The sequence below is a fragment of the Thunnus albacares genome, chromosome 7, assembly GCF_914725855.1.
Source record: "Thunnus albacares chromosome 7, fThuAlb1.1, whole genome shotgun sequence".
NCBI lineage: Eukaryota > Metazoa > Chordata > Actinopteri > Scombriformes > Scombridae > Thunnus > Thunnus albacares.
In genome coordinates, this window is record NC_058112.1 from 11687267 (window position 1) to 11706562 (window position 19296).

The window sequence follows — 19296 nt, forward strand, 5'->3', positions numbered from 1 at the left end:
CTTCATCTCTCTACAGGTACTTCAACCGAGCCACAGGATTCTTAAAAGGACTAAATCTGAAAGTTAATTACCACGGACATAAAACACTGAATTATGAATAAGATTTGATGACAAGTACTTCCAGCACTTGGGGCACAAGTGGTTTTGTTAGCTCTTTGGCACAGTGCTTCTACATTACCAGATGGTCACAGCCAAGATATCTCCAGAATTAAACATAATATCATACAAACTGTTCTCACAAAACACAGTTAGTATATAAAGAAAAATGTGATGAAGAAAAAGTGATGCCAGTATTCTGATAAAGTATTAGTGAATGATTGCCTGCCTTAACAAGACTATGAATTTACTAGTTTGTGGTTAATAATTGATAACATTTATTGATATTTATTCCAGAAAGAAATAGAACAAGCATTAAATATATTCTAAGTTAGCAGAAATAAACACAGTCTGATATTACATTGTTTCTATCAACTGGGGGGAACAGTTGTAATAAGTGGGTGTTTCAATTCAGTTTCATGAATTCTCTATTGTTTGATTGAAAGCCTTTGTTCTGTTGCTGTGCCATCTAAATGTCTGAGTGAGTGAGCAGATGAATGGAGAGTGATAGAGCTTCTGGCAATAAGTACAATTACATTGTATATACTGACACCTAGTGGCATAGATATTTACCTGCTTTCTGTGGTGGAAAAAGGAGTTTTTATAGTCAGTAAAGATCACATGTCCAGAACAACATGAAGCCAACAGTCTGTAATATAAATGACTGCAGAGTTTTAAATCTTTAATGTGTGTTGTCTTAACAATCTTCACATTTCTGTGGTTCGTTTAAAGCACTTTTCACACAAATTAGTCATTTTGATGCTGTGTGAGAGGGAGATACTGTAGAGTCAAAGAGGCAACAACACAGGTTCATGAAAATCTACCTTTATTTGGATGCAAAAACTCACAACTTAAAGCGATACTGTAGCAGAGGAGAGGAATACTGATTGCTGGTTGGTTGTATGCCTGACTGTTTGGCTATTTCGTCATCCCCTTTTGATCATCAGAATAGGACCAGTAAGCATTGAAAACAAGCAAAGTAAAAGCTTTTCAGTCAAGTTCATGGGACATTATCAGAGGATTGTGTCAATAATCTGACAGATTGTAGCTTTTCTTATCAATCCCAGCCCCATGTTCCTGTAAAAGATCATTTTGGCAGTTTAATTTGCTAGTTTACTTGATGTTCATAAATTGGTCCAAGCCCACACAGTTAAGTCCATCCTCTGATAATGTTCACGGCTGCTGATCTGATGAAGTAGTCAAGATAAAAGTTGTTTGAGTTTGATTTGTGTTACATAGAAAACTGTCTTAACTGTTTTAGCTGCCTTACATATAGCGATTATTTTTCTTGTTGTCAGCTGAGAATGGCCTATAGAGTCACAGATGGAATAGAGAGGGGACTGCGTAAAAACTCAGTCTGAGGTAAAATTCTCCAAGAAAACGATAAAAACATACACAGAAAGCAAAGCATATTAAAGCAAAGCCTAAAGGCATAAAGTAATAATACTGAAGACTGAACATAATCTATTTTTTTTCTGTACTGTAAGGTAACTTAGGTAGTTGTCACATTTTGTTCTGTCAAATCTTGCAATATACAGTAAACCGATGGTTTGATCCACAGTATGAGCTACATTCCATCATGGTGTAAACGGAAATATACACAAGGCATCTACTCGAAAGGATTGTATCAAAATGTTCTAAAAATATCTCTGGTTGGTTTCACAAAAGCAAACTGTATCAAAAGCATTGGCCGAGAGCAAGCAATATAATAGGCTTAAACCCTTTTACACAACAAAAAGCAGGACAACCAATCACGTCGCTTTGATTGTGGACCTATGGAGTCCCATACAGCACATGCAATCCATTAAACTCAACACAATCAAAACACAATACAGAAAAAAAGAACTTTTACAGCTGAACATCAGAGAGACAACCTTAGTTGGTCTATTGTGCTTCATACAGATTAGGCCTGGCCTGTCTATACAACAATCATGGGCTTCTTACTTCACAGATGTGTTCAAGCTACTATTGAAAGCAGAGGCATCACAGAGCAAGTGTCTCTGAGGGCAACAAGCTTCAGGATAGGAATGGGACATTTACAGGAGTATTAGCTGTGTGTGGTCATCCTTCAACAATTTATGGTACAGTTATTTATTTTCTGTGCATTATACCTCCCTGTGTGTGTCAGTTGAGAAATGTTGAGCGCGTACATGTCGGATTCTCCAGAGCTCTTCATTGATTTTTCTGACGGTCTGATTCTATTTCTGGCCTCAGTCGCCTCCGTCTCGCTGGCTCTGTGACGCCTCTGAGTGTACATCTATGTGGCCTGAATGCGGGAGTTGTTTACTGTAAACATCATGGGCCATGAGAACTGCACAGGCAGCATGGTAAAACTGTAATACTGTAGACTGCACAGAAATCCTAATTAGTTAATTAATAACCTAATTGTTATACATTCCTATGTTCCATAACATTGCACATGCCTTTAATGAACACTTAGCACCATGCAACCTGAAGATGAGGTGGCTCCTGAATGCATCGAAAGTTGAAACAGGCCTTCTGTAATGATTTTTTTTTTTTACATTAAAAGTGAGAGTCAGTGAGAAAAAAAGCTAGTTGTTAGTTAACTTATATTTTATGTGGACTTTTATATCTATATAGTGTAAAATATTAGGCTGGCATTTGATCATTTCTGTTGATTTAAATTATGCTGGCACTTATGCTGTAAAGGGCCCTTATCATTTACACTAACTTTGGGAGACTGGACTTGCAGTTCCTCCTTAACCTTTTGATAACTGTACATACAGTGTGTGACTGAGGCGGCTATTTTAGCACTCAGTGAGTCCCTGATGACTTAGACTCTTGTACAGTGATGCGATAAAAACCTCAGCAGTGCAAATGAAATGATGTCAGGAGTGCGAGTTTGGATTATTTCAGGCATGACCTTTGTGACTCTCCAGGACTGTGTGGATCAAAGATTTTTTAGGGGCTATCTCAAATCCCACCTCCTATAGGCTTGTTCTGCTCAGAGACATAGAATAAGCACAGGTTTCATGTCAACCATTCAGTCCTGTCTGAGCGAGCCTGTCTTGGGTGAAGAGATTAACATGGGTTGAACTTGTTAAAGGGTGAAATTGAAGTGATGCTAGGTACAGTGGTGCATACCACCAGAGGCGGTACAGTGTACAGTGGTGTGTCTCGGTCTGGGTGTGGCTGTAGTGCTCACTCTACTCCTCAGCAGTGTGAGACAGCTGCTTCTCATACAGGCTGAGGACGTGATGCACAAACTGGTACTGCTCGCACGTCTGGATCATCCCACCCCTGACAAACACACACAGAAAGACAAACACAATTAAATTAGAGAAGGAAATTATTTGCATTTTCTATGGTGTTTATCTAGCCATGTGTACTGTCAAGATATCCTTTAGAAAATGTGCCAGTATTTTTGTTTTGTTTTTGTTAACCTGAGACTGAGCGCCTTGGTCATATTTACTTTGGTACTCAAATTTTTGCATTTCGGTTGTTATGGAGGCAGGTTTTTGTTTCTAAAACAAGGTGTATCCACAGCCATGCTACAGCCTGTGAGACAGTACAGTACTGTACACCACAGCAATACTTAGAGCTAAACGCTAACGTCAGCATGCTAACATGCTCACAATGACAATGCTAACATGCTGATAGCAGGTATAACTTTACCATGTTCACCATCATAGTTTAGTGTGTTAGCATGCTAATATTTGCTAGTTAGCACTAAACACAAAGCTGAGGCTGATGGGAATGTCATCAGTTTTGCAGATATTTGGTCATAAACCAAAGTATTAGATTATTTAATTGATTGTGGTGATAGATGAAAAGTCAGGAGATTACCTAAGTTTTTACAGTGCACCTGTTTATGAGAATGTGTGCACCAAATTTCATGCCAGTCCATCCAATAGTTTAATTTGACTCAATTGAGTCAAATTACCTACTGAATGTTCCTACTGAAAAATCCAGCTTGAGCTGGTAGCTGGCAACCAGCTTGACCAGTTTGAGCTAGGCTTTTGACAGCTGGTTTGAGCTAGGTTTTTGACAGCTGGTAGCTGGTTTGAGCTAGGTTTTTGACAGCTTGTTTGAGCTAGGTTTTTGACAGCTGGTAGCTGGTTTGAGCTAGGTTTTTGACCGCTGGTTTGAGCTAGGTTTTTGACAGCTGGTAGCTGGTCAACCAGCTGTCAAAAACCTAGCTCAAACCAGCTAACAAAAACCTAGCTCAAACCAGCTACGAGCTCTGAGCTGGTAGCTGGTTTGAGCTAGGTTTTTGACAGCTGGTTGACCAGCTACCAGCTACTGCTGGTGACACCAGATACCAGCTCCTATTCTTACCATTTCAGATTCTCACCATCAGCTCTTATTACTTTACCAGGCCCAGCTAAGATTCTTACCAGTTACCAGCTCTTATTGTTACCAGCTGCCAGTTCCTATTGGTGAGAAAAGCACCTACTAAAATTCACCAGCTTGTAGGAACTAGTTTTTGGTTTACAGTTCTTTAAAAGGATGTGCTATGCCTAGCTTCTCAAATGTCTTTAAAAATGTACTTTAAAAAAAACACACTCATCCTCTAAAATACTTATTTGCAGCAAGATACATGTTTTGTCTATAATATACCATCAAATGCTATTTAGAAAAAAAACCTTGAAAATTCTTTGAAAATCTTTATTTTGTGTTTCAATTACTTCACCATCCAGCAGCTGAAGTAGAACAAGCAAAATTAATCATGTACAGAAATCATTTTTCCAGGACTTTTAAGGACATATTCAGTAACTTACAGTATGTACATGTTAGTTGTTACTCACAGAGGGTCATCTTAGAATGATTCAAACTGGACAAACTGACTGACTGAAATTTGATTGACTGATGGCAAGTCAGCTGGATCCATTGGAGGAGTAGAAACTGGAGAGCCAGGTGTGGTGGTAGGCATGTTGGCACTGCTCTCCACTTCAATAGGCACATAAAGACCTATGGAGAAGATTAATATAGAAAACAATTAAGTTTAGTAAGTTGACATGTTCATACATTGGATGTTCCTAGTGGTGAATAATTGTTAATTTATTGCAAATTTATTGTTGATCTAGGCCTAAACTTACCAGCATTGTTAGGACTTTCTTGGATGACACTAGAGATGGAGGTAGAGGTGGAGGTTGATGGACCTGCTATGAAATAATAAATAAATAATAAAATAAATTGACTGAATTGAAATGACATTTAATCTGGAGGATCTTATGATGCAAGACAATCTGCAAGAGGTTGATGCCATCTGCTTTTAAAAAGTGACTTTAGATAAGATGCCTGTTCAACACTGGCAGCTTTGGAAATGGCTTCATAATGCTGCTGTAGCCCTTGAAAACAGGTATTACACACCCCCCACATGACAGATTTTATACATGAGCGATGAACAGGGCACTATAACAAGTGGGAAATGTAGCTATTGCTATAGGTTTAACTAAAAGACATAACGTACCAGCATTATCAGCTTCTTGGGTGACATGACCACTTCTGCACCAGGAGTAGAGGTGGCTGGTGGACCTGCAATGAAATAAAGAATTTAATTAAACACTGACTTAATTTTTTTAAATGCAGAAGGCTATCATTTTACACCCTCTTTATACCCACCAACAGTAGGAGCTGTGTTTACTGGCACCTGTGATCCTTTTCCAATTATGTACTTTAATAGTGCTCCTGGAAAGGGGATGTGAAGAGTGAGTTATTAATGTTAGCCCTTTAGTGCAGAGGCCAAATTCAACCTATTTCTGCCAAAATTTGTATTGTTCTGTTAAATGCCTTATAACACCAGAGGTGAACATCACAGATCCATAGATAATGTTAAATAGGTAATGGATAGATAATGGCTTAAATGATAATGTTAGATGATGGCTTAAACTGAAGAAGACACTTGTACCATTAAATTTATTAACTTTAATCATTGACTTTTATCATTTCCATGGGTAACACTTTATAATAGCAATCAGTAGTAAGTCATTTATAGACATAAGTTAATGATGAACTAATCATAAACAAAACATTTATATACCTTTGTAAATTATTTATTAAAACTATGGCTTTACTGTAAAGACTCTGCTATAAAGACTACTGTCACCACTGAAAGACTCTTCTGTAAAGAAGTCTTCTGTATTTTTAACGCTGTACCAATTTGATGCAGTTTATAGTGTGTGTTTTACCACCTGAATGGGGACTTATTGCAATCTAGATACAGAATCTAAGTACATGCATGCGTGTGTATTTTTAATACTATACCAACTTAATACAGTTTGTAAAAGTTGTGATGCTAATCGTGTTTGGCGCGTTAGCATGTTAGCAACTTTAGCATACACGCACGGCTAAGGTAAGAGGCTAATGCTCTCCTGTGGTTTAGGCTTACATACCTTTATCTTCTTGCCTTTTCTCTTCTTCGAACCTCTTCTTTTTTTCTTTCTTCATGTCCAGACAAATATTTTCTTTTTGCCAGCCCTATAAACCTGAAAATCTGTGAACTTGGATGTCCGTGACTGACTGATTAACCAAGTCTTGCCACCTTTTCCTTTATCCATTACAATTTAAAAGGCCTCGTTTCAAATCGCTTCAAATTAAAAGGCCTTTAGCGTTTCATACAAGGTCCAGCCATCCAGGTTTTGACCTAGTCTTGTTTTGGCAGACATTGTAAGAATCTCTGAGCCTGTGACAAGCAACGATGCAAACACTGACACTGACACACATGCACAGCGGTTCAGGATCAGGCAAGCCTGGAGAGAGCCTGATCCTGAGCCGTCAGGGCAGCTGATTTGCCATAATAAACAAGTCAATGAATAACCACTATGCTTATTATGCTTAGTATAGAGAGTTGTATTTTTTTTTTTTTTATTCTTTTTTGTTACATATGTTGGGGTAATCTGTTGGCCACGGGGCCCTATGCCACCACAAAGCTCACTTATTGGCTCAGCCTGCTCAGCATGTTCTATGAAATTTGATTAAAGTCCAACCATGTTTGTGTCTATAGCAATAACCAAAAAAATGCCATGGCCGTGCTGGTCTGAAACCACCTGACCAGTTACACCAGTATGGCCATGCTGGTCTGCAACCATCTGATCAGTTACACCAGCACTACGAACCTGGCTGCTCACCTCTCAACCAGCTACACAAAACTGGTCTACCAGCTGATCACCAGTTAAACCAGCTTGAACAAGCTGGCATACCAGGTAAATCCAGCAAGACCAGCTAATGACCAGCTAAAGTTTGAAGCTGGTTCTAGCTGGATTTTACAGCAGGGAAACCACAAATGTAAACCTGCTGGTTGCACTACAGGAAAAGTCAGAGGATCATCAAGTCATTAGGATATGTCACCTGGTGACCATGAATGTCTGTACAAATTTTGTGCCAATCCAGCTGATTGTTGTTGTTGTTTCAGTCTGAATCAAAATGATGGACCAGCCTACTGACCATCAGACTGACATCGCTGTCCCTTGAGCTGAGCTGGTATCATGGCTAAAAATTCAGTTGTTTCTGCATTACCTAATTTTTAGTGAAAAAATCGACAATCACATTTTCTTCAACATTTTGACTTGTGAAACACAAGTGCAATTAGTAAAATTGATTATGGGTGCATTCCATTCAGATGTGCCACTTTCATAGCCAAGCAATTGTGCATGCTAGCCAACTAGGATGGCACACTTGAATGGAAATGAGCCATAATTAGTGTTATTAGTTACACCTGTGTTTTTCCTGCTAAGACAAGTCAAAATGTCCTCTGTGAGCAAAGAGTTTGTAGCCCAAAAAATTTTTGGCCAAAGTTGTCCTCATTAATACTGAAAAAACATAAACTTAAATTATTTTGCACAAATTGTTTAAATAAAGTTATGATTCTTGGTATGAAAGTGTGAAACAATGGATTTAGTCATTTGGAAGACAGTGTGATGACTTTAAGTAGCATAACACACTGTTTGGTTGGTGATCATACAGTCATTCATTTTCACTAAATTTTCATTTTGGGGTAACTCCCACAGCTACTTACAGTAGTTCGTGATTTGGACCCACATCAATTAAAACTATGTCAAGTGGGCTATTATGCCAAGTACTAAAGATAGACATGAGCATGGATAAGGGCTAAGAATATCTCACCTGTCCAGACGGAGCTGGCAGGTGGTTCTCAGGATGTCAACCACACCCTCAGTCCTCAGCTGCTTGCACAGGATGGAGGTGGCAATGAAGCAGCCAGTTCGACCAATTCCAGCACTGCAGACAAAAAGTTAAAGGGTGGAGGAGGAGAAAATTAATGGATCAGTGTATTGATTAGCAGTGATCTCACTAATTTGATTAATGCCAAATCCTCCCTGGGGAAATCAGACAGTGGAGGATAGGAAGAAGGCAAAAGCTCTGCTCATGGAAAGAGTGCATAGTAGCTCTGTTGATTCTGTTGGTACACTAGTACAAACAGCAGTTAAGGGGATTCTTCCACTATGAAAAGTCACAATTTTCTATGTGTGTTTATGGATGTATTCTATCACCATGGGGGTATTATAGGCCTTATTATATTCTCAAGAAGGTTGTACCTGCAGTGAACGATTATAGGGCCACTGGAGGGCGGAGCTTCCTCTCTTGCTCTTTCCACTTCCTGTACCAGTTCCAGAAGAGGTGGAGCTTTGTCTGGAGTCTTCTGATCAGGCCACGAGGTGTACCAGTACTGCTGCAGACTTCGCTCCTCATCCCCGCACTGGTGCACACGGACACATCAACACACAAACAGGTATACGGGCATGACATACGGATGTGATCATATTTACATGCTCATGGGTGCGCACACGGGAAGGATTTTTGATCAGCCTGTTGCTCTGCATGTGTATCCAAATTGTGTTACCTTGGTGTTTGTTGCTACGACAACAATGAACGCAGTGCAAGACGGCAAAAAAGAGAGAGGGCTATAAAAAAGAGCTTACATAGTCTGTTCTCCCTTGCCTGCACTGTAGCCTGCATAATGAAATCCATCAGCTGCTTCTATTCCCTGAGTGTTTCTGTCAGTCTGACAATGGTTATTAATCCTACTGATAGACAACATAAACCGGAGAACTTGAATAAACAACAAGCTTTTAACTCAGAGCACAGTTGTATAATGATCCCTTGGTACTTAGTAATCAGATGCAGGCTGCATTTACTGAATTATCATGTTTGGCTTGCTAAGTGCCAATGCCACCATGACCCCAAATTAAATATAAAGCACCCATCATGAAAGCATGAATGAAACAGAAAAATATGGCCACATCAGAACATTAAGTAAACCATAACCCGACACACATATCTGTTGTGAGTCTGCACCATGATGAAACAGTCTGATGAAAACATTCACTTTGTCAAAAAGCAAACTTGGGTAGTCTTTGCTTGGGATGTTGAGAACGTAAGATCACAATTTGGTGTGGTGGCAGACCAGTGTACACAGGACTTCATGTTTTTATTACATGGTTTAATTTTAATCTTGAGATCTAAAAAAATATTTCAACTCAAACTCAGCCGGTTGGATTCAATGTGTGTTAAAGGTTTGGTTCACCCAAATGCAAATAAAACACATTTCTCAATTACCTCTAGTAGTGTCTAGCCATGCAGATAATTTTGGTTCATTTTTTTTTTAGATATCCACATCTGAGATTTCTACTGACGCTCCATCACAGTTGAGGTGAATTGATTTTCGTTTTTCACATGGCGGAAAAATTACATTTAAAAAAAATTCATCAGTTACTTGTCTTTCCAAAATCAGTGTCCTTGTTGCTTTGGATAATGAACAAAACACACTGAAAAGTGTCCACCGTGAGGTTTGTGAATTATCCAGAGTAACAGGGACATTGTTTCTGTAAAAAAAGAAAAGAAAATGTCTTTAAAAAGTTTGATTTGTTGTTTATTTAAGTTGTGTTCTGTGTATTCACCCTTATTGTGTGACATATGAACAGTCTCTCCGTGTCTTACCTTCAAAGTGAACACCCTCAGACTGTAGTCATCCTCCTGGGTTACTGTGACAACTGTGATCTCGATGCCCTCGTGGGTCACAGTGTCCTCAGGCCAGTACTCTGCACATTTCTGTAAGACACAGTGGACACAAACACATAAAGTTACCCAACCAAATATCTGTCCATTTATCCATTAATCATCCATCATCATCATCATCATCATCATCAAACATCTATCCACACTGACCTCGTTTTTCTCCTCTAGGTTGGTGATCATTACTATGATTGGACTTCTCTCCTGCCACACCATCCTCCAGAAGTCGCCCACTGTGTTCACAGTGGGACCCTGGGTGGCGATGTATGCACGCTCCTCACCCCCATAGCCCTGCACACACACACACAAGCATTGCCTTGTCATATACAAATATCTGTTTTCAGTAATTGTGAGCAGCAGACACTGAGAACATGAGGTCACATCCACGAAGAATGAATAAAGTTACGGTGAGTAACTCAAAGCAAGTTTTTGCTCACAAATACACATATTTTTACTTACTTTCAGATAATTAGCATTGATGTAGGTACTGAGGAAATCATCATCATCCTGTGACTTCAAGATCACTCTGCTGTGTGTGTCTGGAGGTGTGAGATTAACAGGAGAGAAGGAGAGAGAGAGAAAAGTTGTAACTCTAGGAGATAAAAGCTGAAGAAGGTAGAAAATAATATATTTATACATTATGAATATATACTGTATTAAATCTTAGAGTTCTATTTTCTTACAGGGTTGGATGGTGTCTTTTTGTGTGCTGTGTCTCAGTGTGAGTATCAATATTGTGGTGAACAGGGACAACTTTTCCAAACACATCTGAGCTAAATAGTTTTTACTAAATTTACAACTTCATAATCTCATTTTTGTGACTGTTCTAACTCATGTTGCAGCTGTACTCACTGGGTAAGATGGTTTTGTAGCGATTCTTTCTCACCAGCCCTGGATAGTTGTACTCCTTAGGGTCCACAAAGTTCATGGGAGTTTCCTGCCAATGGACACAGAACAATAGGTGTTGTGGATGCAACAACAATCAGCCAATGCAGAAGTGGAGGGAGAGAGTACAAGCCGTGCCCTCTACAAGGCAACAACACGGTAAGAAAATAACATCCAAGACAATAAGTCATCCACTACCCTTCAGACTGAACTGTTCTTCTGGTACGTGCTAATTGCACGTGATTGACAGGCTGTGGATTACTTGCGTATGATCTTGAACGCACATCTTTTTGCCTAGCAGACATTGGAATCCTCTGCGGGTTTTTGAACGCAAATACGCCAGTATCTCGCCTTCCTTCGCCCACTAACAGACAGTAGAACAGCTTACGGGTGTGTGCAGAGCTCCACTGGGTGTTTGTGTGTGTGTGTGGGTGTGTGCATTTCTGTCTGTGTTTATGTGTATGTCTGTGTGTGTGTCAGTGCACGTCTTTTCCGGTGAGTCTCTGTTCATTTCTGTGCGTATCTGTTAATCTAAAGAGTGTAGGTGGGTGAGCTGCTGTTGCTCACAAAAAACTCAGCCTGCAGGCTCTGGTCATCCATGGCCCGTGTGTGTAGCATGGCAGGGGTCAGCATGTGTGTTCCCTGTCGGAGATACTCCTGGGCCGACTGGTCTCTGGGGGAGAGCTGGGCTCCGTAGCCGTAGGGCTCCGTGCAGCCTGGTGTACACATGTCCAAGGTCAGGGAAACGTTGGAGCCCCTCCTGTGTGATGCACAGGATGGAATCAAACAAACACATACATACATATATATATATATGTGTATACCCCTCTGCTATGTGCAAACATGGATTCAAATAGCATGAAAACAGTATGTGCCTATTTGCAGATACAGACTCAAATATAAATGCAAACGAATGCAAAGTCACATTGCACATTTTCTGTCTGTTTCCGTTACTTCCTAAAACACACCCAGCCCTGCTGCTCTCTGCATCACACTCTCACTCTAACCTCTCCTGAAGCCCCACTGGTGTGACAGTGAGGGTGGCAGCGTCTCCCTCTGTCCTGGTATCAGTGCTCATCTCAAAGACTGGAGTCTGGGGCACGGGGTCCAGGTCCAGCAGATCCTCTTGGGCATCAGTCCACTCTGACAGGGTGAAAGAGGGCTGGCGGCTCACAGACTGACGCCGATCACCAATGTCCCTCGATACTCTGCCTGACGACCACAAGCCAGTGCCGTAACGCCACTTACACACCATGTGGACGACCTGAGGAAAGATGAATTGAAGAAAGGAGGCAGTGAACAGCCTTTTATCTCTTCAACCATGTGTCTATTTATCAGTCAATGAACAAATCAATCAACCAAGCAACTAGCCAATCTGCAAATTAATGATCCAATCAATCTAGTTACTTTCAAAGACAGTTGGAGGTACAGAAACACAAGTGCAATAATTTGAACTTAAGTTGGACCATCACTTTCCTTTATGGTAAATTGCAATAAGCAGATAGCACATAGGACTACCATAATGGCACTTTTAGTAAGTAATGACAGAACTTTTGAATTTTTGCATAAAAAGGAGTTTTGGATGAGAAATTAAGGGGTGTCCAGTGTTTTACCATGACAACACAGATGGCCACACCAATGCCTGCAGTGCCATGAACGATCCAATTGTGTTGTTTGTTTAGCACCTCTCTCATCAACACGATGGACTGTCCAGTACAAGGAGAGACAGAGAGAGGAAGAGGCAGTTAGACACAGCCAACACTGGATACATCACATCTTCCAACTGAAACACCTCTTGGTGGGATCGAGGACTGACACTTACATCCATTCCAAAAATCGGATGGCAGGGTAAGACAAAGCCCAGGTAGAAGTCGAGGACCTGCAGGGCTTTATAGATGGAAGAGAGTGGTCCATTTCCCTCCATCACAAAAAACACCCAGTACCCCTGGGAGGAGAGAGGGAAGGCAGACTGTCACTGTGCTGCGCCCCAGTCATTCATGCACTGATAATCAGGCAGCGCTGTGGCTGCTCTCAGGTGAAAAATGAAGGGAGAAGAAAAGAAGATGGCCTATTATACAGGCATAAAAAATATGTAAATTGACCACATGCATTTACAAGACTCTTTTTAATTTTTTTTTTTTATATACATATGGTAATGTTGCACCTGTTCTTTTTTTTCTTGAATGAATCAAACATTAAGTCAACAGAGAGACTGATGGGATGAGGAGATGAATACCAAAGAGGTGTCCAATTTTAGCCATAAAAATGTATTTTTCAAGGCAGAGTAAAGTACACTTTGGACTAAAGCACTTTAGTGAATATGACAATGTAATGATGCATATGAAAAGAAAATCTTTGTGGAAAAATAAGGGTTGGTTTGACAGAATACTGTGCTCTCATGTTTAGGTGTCATTTGCATTGCTAATGTTGCAATTACACTACTGTGGATTTTTCATTCTGTTCTACATTATATGCTGAGCTGAAAAGCAAATCTTTTGCAGGATGATCATCTCAAACTAACTCTGATTTAGAGCACACATGAAAGTCTTATGATCTGAGAAAAAAAAATCTACAAACATGTGAAGATTTTGTCCACATTTTATATCATCATAGTCAGCATCCACTGACATCCATTCACATACCGTGACTTGAGAGACGATGAAGAGTGCAGCCCAGCAGTGGAACTCAATCACCAGCGCATACACCTTGTGCATAAACACTTCCTCCCCTTGTGGGCTTTGGCCCCCTGTGGGTCCATCTTTGCATTCTGGCAGCCCATCTTTTTTAGGGGCTCCATCACCTATTTTGTCGGTCTTTGTGGGCTCATCCAGCCAGACGGGGTCCTCGTCGGGCCTCAGGAAGATGGAGTCCTCAGTGTGGGAGCGGGTGGAGCTGCTCAGCCGGCGGGTCATTATCCCCCTGTTAAATGAGGCTCCTGTGTGTTAAAGGTATTTGACACATTAATCCTCTGTGACCACAAGGCTTCCACAGCTGGATTCTTAGATATTGTGTGTTTTCTTTGTACACTGTCTGAAAATGTAACAAAATGAGGGAGTATGTTTGAACTCCAGGACTGCTCAACAATTGTTGTCATTGTCACTGTTTAAATGAGATGAATGCAGTTAGTGTTGTATCTTCAACCCCTTATGAACATTCGTTCTCCATGGATGTGACCATGTTTGTTCTGCCTCAGTTTTTAAGAGACATATGAACGACAATTAATACACAGACGTCCTTCAGACTTTTTCAGACATTTCTGTTTACGTGGCCATTAAAATGGTTTGGCAATCACATTTTCATGCTTTTAATGTCTTTGTTGCTTTTCTAATATACGTGCACAGCAAAGACCTCAACAAAACTACATATTGATTTTCAGTTCAATGACGCGTGTTTGTCAGGTTGCAAGAGTGTGTGTCTGATTGTGTGTTTTTAAATGACAGAAAGGGTTGTATTTATTCCACAGGCCTATTCAGATGTATAGCTAAGCGGCTTGGAGTGGCTCTCATCTGCGGATCCTCTTGTCTCCCCCAGATTGGACTCTATTGTGTGAATGTGTGTGTCTGTGTGTGTGTGTTTGTGTGTGTGAGAGTGTGTGTTTGAGCGAGAGAGAGAGAGAGAGTGTGAGAGAGAGAGGCTCTATTGTGGAGAGATGAGTCAGGGGTAACGTGTTTACAGCCCTGTCCGTCGCCTTGGCAACAGAGTGGCTCTCATCCCTCTCATCCGTCCTGAGCATTATCATCTACTGACAACACACACACACACACACACACACACACACACACACACACACACACACACACACACACACACGCACACACACACAGCCTCTCTGTATCAGTCACAAGTGTATTCAAAGCCCTTTTCCGCCCTGCTCTTTTGTCCTTCAACCATTAATAAAGGTGTTTTGTACATTTGGCTGATTACTGCCACGTGCTTTGTGCAGATGTGTGAATGTGGGGGCCTGTGGAAGTGGTGGTGTACTGTTTGTGCACATACCACTTTTGTCTGAATGTAGTTGCTGATGTCTAAATTTGTCACGTGTGAGTTTGGAGCAAGTTTTCATCAATGACTACCATGAAATGATTTTACAGTTGGCTTCCTGGAATATCAAAAAAACCCAAAAACCCCCCCCAACTTTACTGTAAACACCCAGCCAGTCACATGACTCACCTATGATAGATGGCAGGGAACTGGGGAGGGAGTCAGATCACATGATCAAGTAAAATCCTGTATCCTGTGGCAACCAGCCGTTGTCAGCCATTGTGCGGCAGAGTCATATCTGAAGGACAGGAGATAACAGCCAAACATTACAGGTAATTTAAACACAACATAAATCATGCCCCACAATATACAGTAGAGACACTTTATGATTCAAATTCAACTGGTCACGCTGAGACAGGGTTAGTAATCCAGTTTCATCTAAAAGATGGATCAGAGTAGCACTCTTGTCATCTCCCAGCTCATGAGCGGAGGATGGTGATGTAAGGTGACACAGTAAACTGTCAATATTTCTTCCCCTCTCTTTCTTTCCATGCCTCTCTCCTACTCTCTCCTTCTCTAAGAGGCAGGGATGATTCGAGCCAGACTAACCAGACAACCTCAGAAAAAACATTCAGATTGCTCCAGTCGAATCAGTATGCATGAAGTCAAGCCTTCTCTGTTCTGCTCTCCTCTGCTCTGCTCTCTCATCTCCCCCTCCTCTCCTTCTGTGCCACTGGACCCTGTTGAACGGATGGGGTGAGTTCAGCGGAATATGAGACCACACCAGTAGCAAGAGCTGTGTGTGTGTGTGTGTGCGTGTGTGTGTGTGTGTGTGTGAGAGAGAGAAAGAGAGAGAGAGAGAGAGAGAGAGAGAGAGAGAGAGAGAGAGAGAGAGAGTGCAGGTGTTGAACAGGGGGGAGCTGCTTTGAGTCCTTTTCTATCTCTCGGCTTGCTGCGAAGGTGGTTTTGAAGTGATGACGCCAGTAAGCCCGGCCCGTAGCCATGGCAACGTGCATACATACAATGTACACACACATATGAAGTATGCACACACACACACACACACACAAACACACCTATATTGTGTTGTATAAGAGAAACGGAGAAAGTTCACTGAGCTTCCGCTTTTAAACAATAAATGGACAGGTGAGTGGATGGAGGGATGAATGGGAGGAAAGCATCTCTTTTTTTGTGTGAAGGTTGTCTGAAGCAATGACGCAGTGAGGTTGGCGTTTTGGTAACTGTGGCAACCAACATACTGTAGCATGTACACACACACACACACACACATTGGCAAGCACACTGCATGAGAAAATGAAAAATACAAACATACATCTGTAGTGGGAGAGCAGTGACAATATTCATGTTTGTCTAACAGTTCTGCCTCTTTTTGCTTTTATTCTTTGAGGTAAATATCTTTGTTTTTCAGTCTCTTGCTTTGGCTGCTGAGGGCTTGCTTGCTTGCTTGGTGAATTGTTTGGTACATTTAACCAGGGCCGTAGCCAGGATTTTAGAAATGCTGAAGTCATAAGTCTGAGTCCGAGTCCCCCACACCCACCCACCCACCCACCCATCCACTGCCAGGGATTCCGGGAAATACTAAATACTATTAGAGTATTAAAAATACTGGCATCAAAATATAGACAGTAACATCATGTTAGTTTCCTAAAATCCCCAAATCGCCAGAAAAAACAAGGACATAATATGTTTCCTCAGTGGTATCTACAGCCCTGCATTCAACCCCTTAACAAACAGTTTTTCTCTTTTCTTTCCCCTTCAGTAACTTTGAGGGTTTTTTTTTTTTAATCACCTTATTTCACACTGTCTGATCTTCATTGAAGCTATATGATGTAAATGTGTGAAATAGTCAAATCCAAGATTCAATGTTTTTATATAGATGCACCATCGCATCAAAAAGAAATATTATAGATGTCTACTGCATCATTTTACACACCATTTCCCAAAAATTCTGCCTTGCTCTGGTATCTTCTTAAAATAAAGTTCTGTGGGTTCTGTAATGACTGGACTGTACCATCAGATGACTGTTTTTAGTTTACACACATTGTTCATGGAGACTATTGAGGAGCTTACAGCACATATTAAAGTTATTCAAATATCAGACAGTAATCTATAATAACAATCTGCAGTAACAGACTAAATATTGTAGTAGAGGGAGGTAACAGTCTTATAATCAACCCCCCCCCCCAATTAGAAATCACATTATAATTAAAACTCAGTATTCTGGGAGGAATTCATAAACAGGCCAAGTGGATTCATGGCAAAGTCAAACCTGACAGCTGATTCAGCCTCATTCCTCACTGGAGGTCTACTGTCTTTGGGTCCTTACAAACACCACCCCCTCAGTCTTCAAACAGAGTATGTGCATAGTGTTTCCATTGATCTGCGTCCATTCAAAGCACCCAACATCGAGCTGAGTCTAAACGGAGCCATACAATAAGCCTGTGGCCTCTGTCCCAGGAGAATCACAGGACCAGGGATGACTGTTTGCTGACAGTTGTGTAAAGCTCTTTCCTGCAATCAGGAACAAGGGGAATTAACATGATCTAATTTATTTTTTTTCTTTTGGCGACAGCTGGCTCACGTTTTAATGGATATTCCTGATGATCCCAGCTTCCCCATCTGGAAAATAATGGAGGCGCAACAGCATGTGCAAATCTGCTTTATTTTTAAAAATGTTGGAACAGTTGTTTGCAAGCTCTGAAGTATAGTTGTCACCTTCCCTTCTCCATCTTTACAGTGCGGCAGCATTTCCTGTTTTCCAGGTGAATCAAAGTGCGTGAAGAGTGAGGTATCGAACGTCTTGTTGAAGTGCTCATGTGGCAGGGAGACGGGGGTAAGAGGAAGCTGTTACTGAAAGTGATGATGGGATGGTAACGTGAGATAAAGTCACGAGGGCCAAGACCTGCCTCATCAACCTTTCTCTCTCTCTCTCTCTCACACACACACACACTCACACACACACAATATTGACATTAATACAAACATAAGCTCACAATGACCTTAAAATAAAATACCCAGCAAGCCTGCAGCTTCCTCCTGTATATCACAGAGACAGATTATCAATCAGCTCTATTGTTTACATACACTTCTACAATTGCTCGCAGCAGCTCCAGGGGCATTTCAAAGAGAAATCTCATTAACACACATATAAACTTACAATTCAGTCTACGCTATACTGTATGAATAATTGAAATGTGCTGCATAGCGAATTGATTTACAGGTTGCTGGAGATAAATCTGGATTCCCGGTGACAAAGGATTGTGTTACATGATTGCACTGCATCGCAACATCAGTGCAGGAATGGCATTCTCTGGCAGTCATTCATACTAAGACAAAACACCATTCATATCACGTACTGTACATGGCTACGGTGAGCTAGAGCGACCACACAGTGCAGAGCTGGATGGATTAGTAATGAATCACCCAGGGAGGTGGACTGTTGCATCTCTCTCTGGTAACTCCCACATTGTCACATAGACATGATACAACACGGAGGAAATCAAGCTTTGCATAATAATAGATGAGAGAGAAAAACACACAGTTACAACAGCATCGAGGAACCAACCTGTTGTCTTATGATCAGTTTGTGAAGAATAATCAGAAAATAAACATACACATACAGAGGCTACATCACAGATCCCTACCTTTTTTACAGCCAGGAAAGCGCAGCAGCCATATGAACCGTAGGGGCTTTGCTGAGAAATTGGTATTCACCTCATGTCGCACAGCCACGGAGGGGGAGAGAGGGAGAGACAGAGGGAGGAGAGGAGGGCTGGAGCAGTCACTCATCCACAGCCTTAAGTCTGGTTAGGATAAGTCCTCTTACCTGACTGAGCCCGTCTTCACATTGCCATCTGCCGCTCCGCTCCCTCTGAGCCAAAGACCAGGAGCCAAACACCAAGAACCACGTCAATCCCTTTACTGCTCCTCTGTCTGGGAGAAGAAGGATTGTGTTTGCATGTAAGGAAGGAGACAGCAAGAGACGAAGAGAGGCAAGAGGAAGCGTGTGAGGTTAGGAGAGGCAGAATCTACGAATGTGGGTTTTTGTGTCTGTGTGTGAAAGAGAGAGGGAGAGAGAGAGAGAGACAGAGAGAAAGAGACAGACAGAGAGAGAGAGAGAGAGAGAGAGAGAGAGAGAGAGAGAGAGAAAGAGGGGCATAAAAGTCTGATGGGTTTTCTTTTGTTTGTATCCTGGAGGAGAGAGAGATCCACAGGCGGCAGATTCGTCTAGGTATATGCAGCAAGAGGCTGTACGGTAGCCTTGGCAACAGAGCCAGAATGAGGGAGAGCAAGCGAGGGAGCTGGAGAGCAGGAGAGAGA

At 41.3% G+C, this 19296-nt stretch overlaps 1 protein-coding gene and 1 long non-coding RNA gene across 4 annotated transcripts; one reads left to right on the top strand and one right to left on the bottom strand.

The window, feature by feature from the left end:
- Positions 1-905: 905 nt before the first annotated feature.
- On the bottom strand, positions 906-19051 carry ptpn5 (protein tyrosine phosphatase non-receptor type 5). 3 transcript variants are annotated; one of them, XM_044357681.1, is made up of 14 exons: positions 18803-19051; positions 15145-15253; positions 13617-13909; positions 12797-12919; positions 12588-12680; positions 11982-12238; positions 11542-11734; positions 10942-11026; positions 10549-10628; positions 10243-10380; positions 10015-10125; positions 8613-8773; positions 8182-8295; positions 906-3357 (listed from the first exon to the last, which is right to left on the bottom strand). In XM_044357681.1, exons 3-14 carry the CDS (start codon positions 13884-13886, stop codon positions 3264-3266), a joined length of 1719 nt encoding a protein of 572 aa, XP_044213616.1. In that variant the 5' UTR covers positions 13887-13909; positions 15145-15253; positions 18803-19051; the 3' UTR covers positions 906-3263. The 3 variants fall into 3 exon arrangements, with proteins under 3 accessions (XP_044213616.1, XP_044213615.1, XP_044213617.1); XM_044357680.1 differs by lacking the exon at positions 18803-19051 and adding an exon at positions 18621-18756; XM_044357682.1 differs by lacking the exons at positions 15145-15253; positions 18803-19051 and having other exon boundaries at positions 13617-14216.
- Positions 8696-10107, top strand: LOC122986422. The gene is made up of 3 exons (XR_006404300.1): positions 8696-8806; positions 9684-9727; positions 10023-10107. It is a non-coding gene; the product is annotated as an uncharacterized LOC122986422 (long non-coding RNA).
- Positions 19052-19296: the final 245 nt, after the last annotated feature.